Source organism: Limanda limanda, chromosome 9 (genome assembly GCF_963576545.1).
Source record: "Limanda limanda chromosome 9, fLimLim1.1, whole genome shotgun sequence".
In the NCBI taxonomy this organism is placed as follows: domain Eukaryota; kingdom Metazoa; phylum Chordata; class Actinopteri; order Pleuronectiformes; family Pleuronectidae; genus Limanda; species Limanda limanda.
In genome coordinates this window covers 12864021-12881024 of record NC_083644.1, presented here as the reverse complement: position 1 = coordinate 12881024, position 17004 = coordinate 12864021, and the positions used below count along the sequence as shown (strand labels likewise).

Below are 17004 nucleotides of genomic sequence, written 5' to 3'. Positions count from 1 at the left end.
ATTGGATCTTGTAGTGATCTTATGTGATTTTAAGTCTAAACCTAGAGCCTTGTATAACTCAAACAGTAGGTGGCAGTGGTGTTTAAGGAATCTCAATTGACCAGTCTGATGCAGCAAGATTAATTTGGTTCATACTTGAAGCTGATTCACGGCAAGCAGGTTAAAATAGCTTGATGTTGCTTGTGCTGTTTCTTTTTACTTATTTTGTCCGTCGATCTAGCTCTTGGCAGCTCTACTTGATACACAGTGATGTATTTTTAAAATATTTTGGGACGCTTTGTCATATAAGAAATTAAGGAAAGTAGGACGAGTTGTCTTGTGTCCTGTTTTCTTGCTTAGTGCCCACACTCAAACACACAAATAAATGACTGCATGCACTGGTAATCTTACCTACATATATGAATGTCTATTTACAAATTAGGTCCAGAATCTAATGGAGTTTGTCTGATTTCCCTTAGTTAAAAATCCATTTAGGTATTAACTGAGTGAAGCATTTGAACCGTAAACATTGTGTTTCTGCAGTTGCCCAGATTGTGTAGCCAACTTTTACATTGGTTAAAGGCTACAATACATTCTCATGCGTGTTTGGAAAAGGCATGGGTGAGGGGAGGGGTATTAAGTTGACTGCAGTCGGCAACCAAAACACTAGATGCCACTAAATCCCCCACTCCGGTCGTGTAACTATCCTGTGGCTACAATAAGCATTAACAAGTCAGCTATGTAGTGACAGGCCTGGATTGCCTGTGCTTTGCCTTCTGGTCCTGAGAAAGCTCATCCTTCTCTCTACTTCCTGCTGCCAGATACTCTTGGCTTTTATATCCAGAAGCGTCAGGTGTTGCTTGGCCCTCTCACACACACAAACATTAACCCTGTAAGAGCATTTTTGTTTAAACTCTTACTCATGTATACAACCGATTTAGTTTGGCTTCCTGACTGCTGATAGCGGACTCCTGTTGTAAAGGTGTGGGTGTGTGCGTGTCTGTGTGAGTGTGTGTGCGTGCGTGTGTGTACCTACGTTTAGTTTAATTAGGACTCAGTTATCAGCTCAAGAAAGCAAACACACACCCCTTCATTGACTTTTATTTCCCAGTTTCAACAACCATGTTCACACATGTATCCATATAAGAATAGGATACACCATGTATTTAGGTTTTAAAGAAGAAAATATTTATGTGCATTGTAGACATGTGCCATCACACAAATAAACACACACAGTCATATTAATACAATCAGGGACTGTCATAAACAGGGGGGCTCTTCTCTTCCACCCTTGAGTCTAGTTTTCTTTGACACAAGCCTGGGGGAAGAAGAGAGCTCATTCATACATAAACACACACATACACACACCTCTCTCCATTCCACACACTGCCGGGAATGCCCAGACCTGTCTGGCCTTGTAAATCCTATAAGGCAAGTCGATCCCAAACTTTCTTAAACAGGCATGACGTTCCCAATTCCCACCGCCGAAGACCCCCCTCAGTGGTAGCTGTGTGAATGTGGTTGAAATCTGTCACGGGATCCTATAGGACAGAAACGCACCTGTTCACACACACGCTCATGCACGCAAGCCATACACACACACACACACATGGACAGGTTCCTGGGGTCCTTCATGGGAACCTTGTAAATTCACTGGCTGTTACATCTCAGGTTTTCCTTTTTTTTTTTTTACTCAGTCGAAGGGACTTGTAGAGTGGCATATTTAATTTTCTGACACAGCACAGATTATCAGGGATCACCTGTGTGTGAGAGGCAGTCTCACATTCTGCACTTACATCAGTACAAGTTCTCAGTAGTAAGAGGGCACAAGGATTGGAGCCTCATCAAATATTTCAGTTTTTCTACAATCATTAAATTGTGTAAGTGCTAGAGTTTGTGGCAGAGGGGTTATAGTTGCTGACCATAAATTAGAGGTTCTCCTGGATCCAAAAACTGCCCAACCTCCACCATGAAACCATATTAGAGATTTGTGTCTGGCTTTGTTTAACAGTATTCTCCATATCACTGTAGCCTTATTAGCCGTCTATCTCTACCATCCATTTTGTTCTTTCTTATAATTGCAACATTTCATCTCAGCATATCAGGTTTTTCTTTTCTACCTTACGAGGAACTATGTTCAAGCTGTGAGGTTGAGTTAGTGGATGAGTTGTGGATCCGGGTCATTAGATGTCTGACACTTTCCAAAGAGATTTCTGTGTAATGTAGTGAAGACCCATGTGTGTGGGCGTGGGTATGTGGGTCCATCAGTCTAGACTGAGCTGCATGGCTGATAGGCTGACTTGGTGACACGCCTCAAAGCACATCGGGAGGCAGCTTCCTTGGAGCCAAAGTAAACATAGTTAATGGATGTTTTTAATGTCAACTTTTGCTGCTTTATTTTGATGGTGAAATATGGAAATATTATGGAAATAATATGGAAATATTAGTGGTACTGGCATTTATTTGACAGTTGTATTTGTAGAGCCCCTTTCAAATAAGAAATGGAGCTGAAGAAACTTTAATCAAATACTTTACATGTGCTAAATGATTCACTTATAAATAGACAAAATGAACACAAAATAATGATGAAATGTTAATATGACACAAACTGGAGAATTACAGTGCAGCCCCCTTGTGGTGGGACACAGTGTAGCTGCAATTGGCAGCTTCCTTAAAGCCCATACAGTGTGATTTTTGGTCAGCTGGTTAAACTGAATACCACAGGGAAATTTGGGGAGGGTTTAGCAGTAAAGTGTGTACGGCCAAACATTATTCTAGAGTTTGCAGCTATGAAAATCTACACATTGCATTTTACTGGAAGCCATTTCAGCTCACATGCAGGAATCTAAGGCAGGAACCTTTAATGTGTATTTTCAAAACAGGGGCTAAAACACTTGATAGGACTTGCACACACATTTTCTTTGCCATACAATGGTTCAGAGGACATTTGGTTTTGTCCACGTCTTTCTATGAACCAACTTTTCTCACTCCATTATGAAGAGCTGTTGTCCAGCTCATTCTCCAGCCCTTTAAAAGACACCAGGTCAGATCGCCTCAGGGCCAAACTGTAGCCTGACCCCACAGGTCAGCCAGCTAATACCACAGCCTATTTGATCCAGGTAGCTTTATTTTCCCTCTCTCCATCTTTTTGGATCTCAGTCACTGTTTCACTGCCTCTGTCCCCATCTTCCCTTTCTCTCCCCTGACAGAGGAGGAGAGGGAAAAAAATGGGAAACAGACGGGAGACAACTTCTCATATAAGAAAAGGAGGGAGAGGTGGGAGAAAGGATAAACATACTTAACAAAGGCAGAAATATGCTCCCAGGGGCAGTCTGCTGTTCATCTCTATCTGCCTCTACTCGCAGGCAGGCGCAGCATTGCTCAGGTTACAAATACAGGTCAGGTGTGTGCGTCAGTGGGTGAGAACGTGAAAGCCCCAGTAATGAGTGGTACAATGTGCACTGCAAAGAGCTGTGTTTGTCAGCTTGTGCCAGACCAGCTGTATGGCACAGTGCCGTCTCTGGAGCAAAGCCCAGCCCTAATGTGCAAGCACAGGCCTCTTTGGAGACCACTGGGATGTCGCTTGGCTGCTTCATTGCCCCTCATAGAAATGTTGTTTAGTGTGTGTGTTGTGTGTGTATGTTGTGCGTGTACTGGAAAAAATACCTTGATGCCTGATTTGAGAAAGTGCAGTAGTTTGAGAGTGTTTCCAGACTCAATAACTACTATTTTATGAAGTGTAGGTTGTCATATTCAATACTGTGAGATACAACACTACTGAACATATGACAACACCATAAGGTTTGCGTCAGCAAATATATTTCAAGTGGGTTATTTTACATTTATAATGTTTAAAGGAACTTTAGGAGGCATGTCACAGCTATGTAAACTTCAAGCTTAATTTTAGTTTTAACCCTTGTTGTACCCAGATAGTATTTGTTTTGTTTTCAAACCATATTATCTTGTTCCATATACATATTTATACATATTTCCACCACAGACTTTCTTCGCTTGAAGTTTTGGTAATTTTCTTTGTAAATAGAGGCAGCAGAAGAGACAGTTGTTTCTTCCTCTGCTCCTCTTATTATTACACCTAGGGAATAAGTGCTGCCTGGCTGTCCCTTCAGTCTTGGTGGCAGTTTGTCACCCTTGTCAGATTGATGAAGAGTGTACTTGCACATGTACGCACACAGACACACACAAAATCTCTCTGACATATTATTACATCAGCTTTTCCTCGTTAAGTTTAAGTCAGTTGTGAGTTTAAATCCTGAGGAAAGAGGTTATGTGAGTAACAATGGTATTACTTTACTTTACACCTGTTACTTTGTATAATGTGTCGGTTGTTCTTGTTATGATGTGCATGTCCTCTTGGTAATTATATTGTTGTACATAGTAGAACATGATTTTTAGACAATGAGGAATTTTTGGCAAAGTGATGCCAATTTTGCAGTTTATCAGTTCTTGCTTTGAGGATCAAACAAGCATTGGCAGATCGTTTTGAGTATATCGTTTAATAGCAGTAAGACACAGTCACAGACTAATTAAAATTATTATTTATAGATCATGCCTGTTAATGTGCTTCAACGTTTGCGATCATAAATCTAGTCACAGTGGAGATTACTTTTATTACTGTACTACTGACAGCTATAAGATTTGAATCACTCATAAAGGTTGACAAGTGTCTTGGATTGCAGCAAATACTTTTTTCCTCAATTGTTTAACTGAACAAAATCAGCAACACATATAGTATAATTTATGATTTGACATTCTCTATAAGGTATTAATGCTATGTGGTGATTGAGATTTCCGTTTTATTAGTCTGAAAACATCTTGTACTGTGAAATACCTCCATAAGGCTTGAGGTAAAGTAGTTTCCTGATTGCAAACTCAAGTCCATTAGTATCATACTTTGGTTTCTTGCAGTTTTTTGCAAGGGCTGATTTCATGATCGATCCCATAGTCAACGTACAGCGGTAAATTCACATCTTCACTACAGGCTCACTGCTGCTGATGAATTCAACACTGTGCAGAAACCTATGGATTCCAGCTCTTCTATTGAGGCTATTTGAGGGTTAAGGAATTAAAGGTGTCAACCGAATGTGCTCTCAAGAACCGCGCTAATGTGTGAAGTGTTTGCGTGTTTGCACATGCCGTCACTTTCTCTTTTTTCTTTATCTTGTGTAGAAGCAGAATACAATAAAGCTCTGGTTGTCTGGGCTTGCTCACCGGAATGCCCTCTCAGCCTCACGCTCACTTTGTTTCTTTCATCTCCTCCTCCTTTGAGCAGCTTCCTCCAGAGTGATTAGCGAGGGCTCAATGAGAAGTGCTTCTCTGTTCTCGTCTGCTGTAAGGCATGACGTAGCATCTTAAGGTTTAGTGTACGCTGGTGCCTGTGCTCAGGAGGGAGAGCAGCGCAGAGCATGCTGCTCCTGCACAAACCTTTCAGTCGGTCCATGCTTTCTAAATGGCTCTAAGGACAAGTCCTGTTCTTAGGTATTAATGCTTCTGTTGCCTCAGTGGCCATGCTTCTGAAAACTAGATTATATTGATGCTAGTTACAATATAACCTGTCTTAACCGCCCAAGGAGAAAAGGGACAAAAGGATTACCAGTTATCAACTTGTTTTAGTTTCATTGTTGTCTACTGTGCATTCAGAAAGTATTTAGTCTCCCTCACCTTTTCACATTTTATAATTCTGCTATTTTCTTAAAAAATTATATCAGGTTTCCTCACTGTGAAGATGAAACACCTTTTGGCAGCGATTATAGTTTCAGGCTTTTTGTGGTCAGATGCAACAAGCTCTGAACACCTGAATTGGGGGATTTTCTACAAATCTTCTCTGCAGATCCTCTCAACCAGTGTCGGGTATTTTAGGGACTTTGTGCACAGCTGTCTTCACGTCTCTCTAGAGGTGTTTGATTGAGCTTGAGTCCGGTCTCTGGCTGGACCACTGAAGGACACTTATTGGGTTGTCCCTGGGGCAGGCCTGCATTGTCTTGGCTTTGTGTCCTGGGTGATTGTCCAATTGGAGGTTGAACCTTTGGACTAGTACGAAGTCCTGAGAGCTTCGGACCGACTTTTCATGAAGGATATTTCAGTACTTTACTCTGCTCAGCTTTCCCTTAATACTGACGAACCTCTCAGTCCCTGGCTCTGAATAACATGAGGTTCCACCACCATGCTCAACTGATGGGAAGGTTTTAGGAAGATGGAGATGAGCGATGCCTAATTTTCTCCATTTGGATGTTGAGGGACTCACAGTCTTTTAGGTGCTTTCAAGTGTCCTCCACTGAGGAAAGATTTTGGTATGACATCTCTGCTTTAAAACCCAGATTGTTAGTGTGGCAGTTTAGTTTTTTTTGGAGCTGTGCCTCAATATAATCCTGCTTCTGAACTCTATGCAGCTCTTCAACTTAATTCACATCTTTGTAGACATGGCCTGAGTCGACTGTTCAGCCATTTGGAAGGTGCGCTCAGCTTTTCTGCAGTGAGCTAGAGGGAACACTGTTTGCTATTTGGCATGTTGGGGATTAATGCCATTATATGCAGTCTTATTTCATTGTTTTTCTGTTTCTCTGTTTACACTTCTCCCTCGTGTCTCTCTAGATCACTCTCTTGCACACTGCACTGCTTCTATAGCTCTCCTTCCTTGGCTACTGTCCTTTTTTTTTTTATATATCTCCCTCGCTATTTCCACCTTTCTTACTTAGTAAAACTCACCTCCATCTTCCTGAGCACTCTTCATTGTCTCTGATTTCATAGACACTAGTTATCTGTAAGCCTTTGTAAACTGAGAGGCTTAGTAGAGTTACAATACAAGTTTGTTTTTTCCCACGGATGAGGAAACCACAAGCTTCAGTGTCGCTGCCAAATAACATTTTCTCTCCAGGTGTGTCGGGTACACAAACACCAGATCTACTGTTGTCATAACACTGGTGTAAATGAGGTGGCCCCTCCTACTTTGTTTCCAGTCATGTTCTGTTCATGTCGTGTTAAAGTATATGAACAGACTCTCAATTGCAAAGCACCTTTAACATCTATAATTGCCCTAATGATTATTAGTAGTATCGCTTTGATGCTCCCAGTATATTGTTTCAGATGTTTTATCATCTACGTCACGTTTTCTTTAAAATAGCTTTGAAGAGGATCTTTATTTGAATTGATACCAATTAAGTATTTAGTTTTAAAGGTTAGAGTTTGACCTGGATTCCATGCATTACTCCAGTTGACTGTGTGTTTCTCTTTAACACAGTAAAGTTTGCTCTTCTCTCCACTGTTTCACTACTGACTGATTGATCTCTCGCTTTTATCCCGTCTCGTCAGAAGGCAGATCATAAGGAAGCTGGTTTGAAGTAACTTTCTGAATTTACTTCCTATATGTATCTCCAATTATTAGTCAATTTTTCTAACTGTTTTCTCTCTATCATACTTTGCTGTCAGGACACAGGAGTCTCTTTTCCATCTCTGCTACTTTCTCCCCCCCTCCTCTTCATCACAGCTCCAACCAGCCAACTGACCCTCATTTACCAAACTTATGACCGGCTTCTCTTTCCACTTCTTCATCACCCATCTCTTTTTCATATTCTCTCCCTGAGGCTTTTTCTCACTTCCTACTTTCCATTCGGTACATCCATCCATCCTCCCAGGTCAAAACCCAGGAATGTCTGTCTAAGAAATTAAGCTCTTGATTATACAGTTGTTGATGAGTGGCTACGGTGATTAGTTGTTGAAACTGACTCAGAGAAAGCACATAAATATCAACTAAATACAAAAATCGTATGATATTAGTAAAATATTTATTCTCTAAATTCGCAAATTTAATTGCAGGGAATTTAGAGAATAAATATTTTCCACTAAACTGCTAATATTGAAATTTTGTTTGTTGGCAATCCTGCTCAAACACCATTTCCAGTGTTTACAGTGTCAGAAAAAGTTGGCTGAAGGTCCATCTGCAGGTGATGTGGCTGCTTCTGAATATCCTCCCTTGGCGCAAACTCAGGAAATAACTCCAGCGGACTAAGGAAATAAGAAAAAAAAGACCTGTGTGTTTTAAGCAACCAATCAAGAGGCGATGATGGAAGTGGTGATAAAGAAACTGAACTGTGAAGGAGAATGTAAAGCCATCCTTCGTTCTCCTCAGGGGCAGTGAGAGTGCAAGTGTGGGAAAATAGGGAAAAGAAGGAGGTGTGTGATGGGAGGGGAACTTCTGCGGGGCTTCTGTTCACTTTTGTCCAGCACTGTGGCCACTAGGGAGCCATTCCCACTGATCCACTTGTCACTCACACACACACACACACACACACACACACACACACACACACACACACACACACACACACACACACATATATATATATACATACACACACACACACACACACACACACACAAAAAGATCAGACATCAGGTGCTGGTTAAGATGAGGTCATAGGAAAACCATAGACTCCCACTCTATAACAGTTAAAAAACATGCAAACTTCAGGTTTGAATTTTCTCATGTTATGACCCAACTGCCCCTGGAGCCTTGTCTGACCATCTTCTTTGATTTATTGTTGTCTAGTTTATCAGACATTTAAAATTTAAGTGCCGGAAAATACTATAAACTGTGTTTCCTTAGTGTAGTAATGTTACCTTTATCGGGTACTCAGCCACATTTTGCGGCACCAAAAGTACTTTTTCCGCTTTGCGCTTGCAAGTAATGCACCTGTGGTCCCGTGAATCCATGCTACAGACATGAACAGGCCTTTTCTAGAAGCTCAAAGGAATTCCAACCCATTTGCTCCTCAGTGTTGTATGGATGTGAAGATGTTTGAGAACCAGAGCAGCTGGAAACATGTGTTTACCCAGGGGCAGCAGGGGGAAGAGAACCGCTGGTCTGTATTATCTCTCTCCGTCATCTTGTTTAATTGGGTGGTCTGGGGTCAGTGCTGTGTCAAGAAGGAAGTTAGAAAGGTTATTTCTTTTTTTTACATTTACGGCCAATTATCAGCAGGGCTGGATACATGCAAGTATTTTCACTCACTTGTGTGTTTGTTTTGTGTGTGTGCTCATTCTGGAATTGTGATAAGTTGGTCCACACACCTGTGGCGGATTCAGCAGAGGAGAGCTTCTCTGAGGGATTATGACAGGATCTCAGTTTAAACCAGACTTGTCAGCCTCACATCCCCAGGCCCATGTGGCCTCTCAAGATTGATCGCCACTTAGCCTCAGCACAGGCCTCCGTTTGGGTGCAAAAGGTGAGTCTTGGAAAACTTCAGACCACAGACCTGGTGATTTACACCATGAGTCACCAGTGGACTTACTGCGTCAGACCTGTTCAGTTTTAACAATGGTTTGGGAAATGCTGTAGACTGTTTACTGATATATTTTTAGATGATCTTGGTTTATCTTTCTCCTCCCTTGCCCTGGAGCTAAATCTACCATCTTCCATCCTCATCTTTACAATCCCCTGCTCTAAAATGTTTGAAGCCTGGCCCTTCAAAGGTCCAAGCAATGCTTGTCAATAAAACCTGCACCTCACCTGGCTCATTCATAAGAGGTTCCCTGCATTTTGTTGTGTTTTGTTAAGTCTACCCTCTGGCTGACCCCAAGCTCTGACCTGCTCAGGCCTACGTATGTCTTTCCCCAGGTTGTGTTGCTCTTTCACAGGCATCTGTTTTCTAGATAAGACCCGCGAGTGTGAGGCCTGATTCATTGCTCTGTCACTGACATGGCGTTTGGGCCGTCAGCGTTACCGCTCTCCTTGTGTCTATATCCCCCATGGCCCAGTCTTTATAGCGAGACAATCCAGATTTAGGGACAGATCAGGCAGCATGCTGAAGAAAAAGCGTATTTTCTGTTTGTTACATTAAGAGATCATCTTTCAAAGAAGGAAGCACCAGGCCGTTTAAACATTCACTGTCTCCACCGACACTGTGACCTTGGCCGTCATGAGATATAAAAAGTTTCTTCATGAATTATGACGGGTCGGGACAGGAACTAAACCCTCCGCCCCATTGTCTCTAGTGACCATACCGTCGAACTACAGCTCTCTTGTCAGTTGACCGTTTCAGAGCAGCACGGCTAAACTAGCCTGAACCTTGGCACCACACCTCATCCACTGAAAACTTCTGTTGTCACTTCTTCATATCATATTAAAGTTCCCTCCCTCTCACATCCAGTGAAGTAGAGTAGCCATCTCCCATATGAATGGGATTAGTTTTTTTTCTGTTCCACAATAAGTTGCAGGCCTCCCTCTCATCCGTCCCTGTCCTCTCTTCGCTCTCTCCTCTGTGGTGGCTACTTGTCCAGCAGGGCCACGCAGTTTCACTGTCTAATTACATGTCAATTAAAGGATTTTTGGCTCGGCCGTCCTTCTGCCAGCGCTTCGGCCGTAGCAGGCTTAGGGGACTCTGCCGAGTGAGAGTGAATGAGATATCATTTCATGTGGAGATCAGCCGAGAGAAGGCCTTGAAAAGAGGGGAGTGGGGGGAAAGGCTCCCCTGTCTTTCTCTGAATGGGCGAGAGTCCCGCCGCCCTCGGCAACCCACACAACGCCCAGCATCTTAAACAAGGGGCCTCTGGGATAGAGGCCAGAGGATTATGGGAATATTCATGACCAGATAAAGGGGTGAGCGGTTGAATGACTGTGTTTTGGGGCTCATCTCTTAGGTAAACAGGAGCCTAAATAGAGTTTTAGATCGCTACTCCCACCCCTCGGTGAGGAACAGGTCGCAGTGACTTTTTTTTTTGTTGCATTTCCACAGGTTTGTGAAAAGAAAGCCTTGTTGTGGCCTTTTTATTCATCTCGGTGCTGTCTTTTGGTGGCAAACAGATGGTGTTGGGGGGGAAAGAATACCTGTTTCATGCAGTTTTAAACCACAGTATATTGGCTTTTTTCCGTGCACATTCACCCGCGACCTCCTGAAAGCTTCTGAGGGACCATTTTAAAGTCATTAAGCATCCTGCTATATCGCAATGGTTGATGGACCATTGCTCTACTCATTGATGCTTTGCTGTCTCACCCCATATTAGAACTTTAATTTGCACGGAATCCAATGCAAGTAAACCTCAAACTGGAGTTTATATCAGGATGGATGGCTGATGAATTTGTCCATGTTGGTGGGCTCCAGATACCAGCTCACATTTCCATTGACAGTCTTCACTCTTTACACTTCAGGTTTCCTGATTATATTGTGTTTTGAATAAATGAAGAAAGTAGTATGGAATGGCAGTGGGTTATTTGAGTTTTACTTTGAGTTGGCATCAGCAGGAGCTAGCTAAAGCAGAGGTCTTGTTCTCGGTAACTCCAAAACTGCCTTCTACAAATTTTGTCTTTGAAGAACAAAAAGGTAATTAGCTCGAGTGTCGGGGAGAGGCAAATTGGAAAACAGGTCTAAGCTTTCTCTCAGTCTGAGTTCAACCTCCTGGTTTGATCCCCAGCTCCTCCAGAGTGTGTCAACGCGTCCTTGAGCAAGACACTGAACTGTGTCATCAGTGTATGAATGTATGTGTGAATGTGACATGCATTGTGAAGTGCTTTGAATGAATGACAGACTGGACAAGTACTATATAAATACAGTTCATGTATCTGTTTACTATTTGCACCTGCACCTCTGATCTCTAATCCTTCCTTTAGAGACCTGCATGTTGTACAGCTTGTAGAGCCATAAGGCAAACGTGGGTTATGTGATTGAATGTAGAAATCAAATGAACTTGACTTGATAAGAGTTGGACAGTACAAACAAAATCTTAACCTGTGCTCTATTTGTTGACTGGATAAAATGATGGGTTCAGCTGAACAGGATAAAAGATTTTCATCCACCATCAGCTCCAAGCCAATCTAGCGATTCAAACCAATGTCTTTTCTCATCCCTCCCTCTCCGGTCTTGCCTCTGCACCACCGTGGCTCCTGGTGATCTGGCAGAGCTCCGTGTGTCTCTGCCCAACAGTTGGCATGTTTGACCCGTGTTAAGCAGTCAGCATCTGAAAGGCCGATGCTCCTTCAAGCACATTATCATCAGCCACATCTAAACCCAGTTAGAGGCTTTGAAGCTTGAGCCAGGGGATTTCCCATGTTTTGATGAGCTGACAGTCAGTACCCTCCTTCTCTGCACACCAACCAAACCTCAACGCCCTCGCGTCTCCTTTCCTCCAGGTCGGACAGATGTTGGTAATCCTGCGCTGATTGGCTTGGATTGAGTTATGTTGTCCTGTGGTCACGGTGCACAGGCCACACGGCTGAACTCTGTCATTTGCCTTTGAGCCATGCCCTCCGTGGGCTGTGTGTTGGAATGGCGTGGCACGGGGTTATGTTTCATTCAACCCCACACCTGCTGCAGTGCCTTGTCAGCAGGCCCCTCGACAGGCCCCTTTAATGCCTCCATTAGGTGTTGTAATCTCCCCCTAACGCCCTGCCATTTTGCCTGAATGTGTTAACAGAGTATCAAAGGCTGGGGATTTTTTTAACCATCTGCCGGCAGTGAGTGTGTAGGAAGGTGAAAAGAGGTGGAGGTGGCAAGACTGCAGAGCCCTAGCTGGTTTTCAAGTAATTGGGTCTGTGTGTGTGTGTGCGTGCATGTGAGTGTGTGTTAGTGTACATGAGCCATTCAGGGCCAAGCTTTTCTGGCTGTCAGTCATGTCTTCTCAGTTCTGTCCACCTGTGCGTCAGTGCGTGTGCCTCACATGCTATCCAGCACTTCTCGGCTCTGCTAGTGTTTCAGGACGTGTGTGGGGGTGTGCCTGCATCTCTCCCAACAACCATTTGCTTTTCATCCATCAGGAAAAGGATACCTCTGCAGCCCTGCTCCCATCAAAGGGGCTGCTCACAAGCCCCTGAGCACGATATTTTGTTTCAGTCTAAAGCACGCACACAGTTATCACCTTTGTGCCGACCTGAAATAGACACTTAGGACATTGTTGCTCTGAGGTCCAAACCACAATGATTTATATCCCTGAAAACGGACGAAGTCTTTTTTAAATCTGTGTTTGCATTGGGCCTGCTCGTAAGGAAACAGTCCACAATAGGCCGGCTATGGATCTTGTGTGGCTGATTGATCAAGATACAGCAGTGCTAGTTTGTTCTTCAGAGCCAGTGTTTGAATTTGTGCTTGGGGGGGATCCAGACAGATTAGCGAGGGTGAAGGGGGAAGCTTGGAGAGCCAACCAGGCCAGGAGCTGCAGCTGGCATTACGAGCCTGGGCTTCCTTTTCTCTGCATTGGCCCGCAGACTTCCCTCAGCCACTGTTTAATCAGCGCTTAAGACTGCTTTAGACGGCTCGCTCATCTCGTGTGACAGTACATGTTTGGTGGAAGGATTGCCGGTCTTATATCGTCCCCGCACAATGGGAGTGTACTCGTGAAAAGAAGTGACTGTTTTTCCAGTAAATTCCCTCCTTTCATGTCAAGTGTTGTTGTTATGGTATCTCCTCCTGTCCGTTAGCAATGTGCCCGGGAGGTACATACCATGAGAGAGAGGACGGGGAGAGCTTTGATGTGGTGTGTGCTCACCGGTAAAGGATATACAATTTGTCATCATCAGATGTGTGACAGAGGTCTGCCCTGACGTTTGGCTGACACCGTCAGACGGGAACATCTGGTGTTTTGGTGAAAAGTGTAGAGGACTTTCTACCTGCACAAGTTTAATTTTGCAAAAGGAATTTGTTTGACATTTTCTCTGTTTTAGGAACTGATTTATAAACAGCTACTTATGCTGATTTCATTTAGTTTTGTGTATGTTTCAGTGACGTGCAGAAGCAGCAACAATTTTCTGCAGCTTAACGATTGTGTCTATTATCAATTATTTTACTGATGATCGATTCATGATTTTGTCAATGTGTCTATTTCTTTGTGTATTTGCACCAACCCAATGTGTCATCCTAAAACATTGTCAGTTTATTTTGAAATAATCCTTTGCTAAGTTGTAAGAAATAACTTGTTGTTTCAGCTCTGCATTTTTCACAAAAAGACGAAAAGCATATTCTTCAAATATTCTACAAACATTTTATCATTTTTCAAAATCGCTGCCAATTAATTAGCACGGTCTCCGCTCTAACAATTATTTTTTATTTGTGTCGTTATGTGAATAACCCCTTTGTTTGCTTCTTTGCAGAGAAAGTTCGTGAGATCCAGGAGAAACTTGAAGCCTTCATCGAAGCTCTTCACAAGGAGAAATAAGAGAACCAGGTATTTGTCTCCGTCACAGTCGATAATTCAGCATAAACGACGCAGTGACTTATTATTCAGTTATGACTCAAATAATTTTTAGATTATAGAAAACATTTTAGCGATCAGTTCTGTCACAGGGATGATTGACACCTGAATGTTTTGTTTTTTTCTCCTTACAGAACTATTTACAGTAAATGTTTGGATTCAACAGAGAAATGCACTGAACGAAGACAAGAACATGTGTAAATGTCCGTCAGCCTCACCACTCACCTGATTTTAATGCTCCTGGCCCGGCTCCCTGTTCCCACCTGGGCACTGATGGAAAGATGGACCTGATCAGATGGACCAGATGGAGGAATAGTTATCAAGCTTTCTCTTTGATTTTCCATTTTTGTATGTTTTTTTTCTCTTCCCCTCATTGCTTGAGAGCTGTCGCGAGGTGAACCTGTGCACCGGCGCCCAAAACAGTAGATCAGTAGGGAAACCAGAAGCTTCTGTTGAGCTTTCACTGAGACGATTGTCTACATGTTTTTCATCCGACCTGGGATGTTTGTGTGTACATGATCATACCAGTGTGTGTATTCAATGATCTATGTACCGTGAACACCTGACAGGTGAAGTTTCATACCTTTCTCTCACCTGGAGCTCACAGGAAACACCAAGATACACAACTCAGTGGGTCAGAATCTGTGTCAGTTTGTCTTTAGTTGCACTTAGGATCCAAAGCTCTTAAATTGTCCTCCAAGCGTCACCTGTATTCTTCATTCACTCTGCATGTCTCCCTCAATGAAGAATTGAAAGTATCTACCTGGTTCAAAATCCAATGTCCTCTCCGATTAACAAGAATCATCTATGAAGGTGTTTGCAAACTTTATTATATAAAGATTTCATTTATTATTTTTGATCTATTGGGGTTATTTTGACAAATTGTATGTTTGAATTTCTGCCAAATACACGTGATGCTCTAACTCACGTTTGTCTCTGTAAATCTAAATGTGTTGCTCTCTCATTATACATGAACACTTCAGCTACTGTGGATCCATTTCCCCGTGTTTCAACTGACCGATAATAGTAAAACCACAAAACTGATGCCCTCTTAATAGATATAAAATGAAGGGTCTCTTACATACACATTATTTATCTGAGTTCTGCAGCTTTGAACTGTTTAGTTGATCATGTATTTGTATATAAGACATTACACCGTTATACTGATCATCAAGTTAAAAGATTTAATTTCTCAATTTCCATGATACATCATCAGTTAAAAATGTTGAATGATAAAAACGTCAACAACCAATCCAGTTGCGCATATCAGATTTTGAAAGTCCATTAGTATAATTGGTGTCTGTCAGTTGTTACCACCCACGTCTATTTTTTGTTTTTCATTTCATCATTCGGTCTAGTCTTACAGAGGTTGGAGGGTTCCTGTGTTTTCAAACTGTTCCAGGTTTCATCTTATTTGTTCACTCCCCTCTGTACCTGCACAGAGCACAGGCACCTTGTATCTGCTCTCCCTCTTCCCATGTCCGGCTCTAAGATCTCACCCCTCTTGCTGCTTCAGGAATACGCTCACTCCGAAAACCAGGAAAAGTGTACAAACTCCTCAAAGTCATGAAAAAGGAAAAAATATAATATTCTGGCTTGTGATTTTTATCTGAAAATATACGTTGCTTTTTTCAACTCACCGCTTCTCCCACCCGTCCCTGTCCCAGGCCCTGAGGCTTCCCGATCCTCTGCTTCTCCCTCGCTCTTATCATCAACCCTCCTCTTATCTCACATCACCACGCTCGTTGCTCCGCCTTCATTTGGACTAGTACGACTCTTTCCACCATCTTCTGTAAATTCAATTGTCCTATATTTGACTAAAAGGGGTTGAGAGATTGCGTTAATCCCATCCATCCACTCACATTTCAATATGGGTATTAATATATATATATATATAAAATGCCGTACATTGTGTACAGGTAGAGTTGAGGGGAAGTTGTGTACAGCACATGTCTGCAGAGTGAACTTGTGTAACAGGAAACCGGTGGGTTGGTTCAAAAGCTGTTGTATGTTGTAGAAAGTAATGTTTGCATGGTGTACCCCATCAGATGTGCTTTATTTATTGAATTTGTGTTGACGAGAAAAATAAGAATAAAATTGAGATAAATAAAACAAGATTTTTCATGATTTGTCAGCTTGTTCCGGTGCTGTTGAAACAATCTGCGGTCGGGTGCATCATCATCCAGCCTGTTATTAACAGGTCGTGCTTTTCTGCCAAGTCAGTGGTGACGGCTGCTAAAATATCTCGACAACTATGGGATGGATTGTCATGATTTTGTCCGATTTTTATGTTCCTCTGATGGGTCGTGAAGTTTACAGTTTTATTTTGTAACTTGATCATAACCTCGACCAAGGAGGTGTTTGTTTTCACCCATCTGTTTGTTTATTAGTAAGGAGGATACTGAAAAACAACTTGACAGATTTCCACATAACTGGGTTCTAGTTTTTACTGCAGCATTTTACTGCTGTATAGTCGGTTGAGGTATAGAACAAGTCTTACAAAATGTTCAGTAGTGTAATCCTTAATGTAGCATTTTATTTTACAGGCTCATCGCCCATCCTCCTGTCCATCCATTATCTATACTTATCCTTTAAGGGTCGCAGGGGGAGCTGCAGCCAATCACAGCTGACAATCACTGCAACAGTCAATTTAGAATCCCCATTTAATCTCACTCCTAATATATAGTTTTAATGTTATATCTTCATTTGATAAGTAACTATATCCATCAAAATAATGTAATGGAGTAAAAATAATAGTATTTACAGATGAATTTACATGAAATAACGTTTTAAAGAGCAGTACTTATCCTCTCAAGTCTTGTTCACAATGTC

General features: G+C 42.3%; 1 protein-coding gene across 4 annotated transcripts in view; it reads left to right on the top strand.

Annotated features, from left to right (window-relative positions):
* The window catches only part of opa1 (OPA1 mitochondrial dynamin like GTPase), a 32360-nt gene extending 16061 nt beyond the window's left edge, over nucleotides 1-16299 (top strand). For all 4 annotated transcript variants that reach the window (XM_061078063.1, XM_061078061.1, XM_061078062.1 and 1 more), the window contains 2 exons: nucleotides 14072-14145; nucleotides 14307-16299. In XM_061078063.1, coding sequence (XP_060934046.1) covers nucleotides 14072-14136 — 65 coding nt within the window. In that variant the 3' untranslated portion in view covers nucleotides 14137-14145; nucleotides 14307-16299. The remainder of the gene's footprint in view (nucleotides 1-14071; nucleotides 14146-14306) is intronic.
* Nucleotides 16300-17004: the final 705 nt, after the last annotated feature.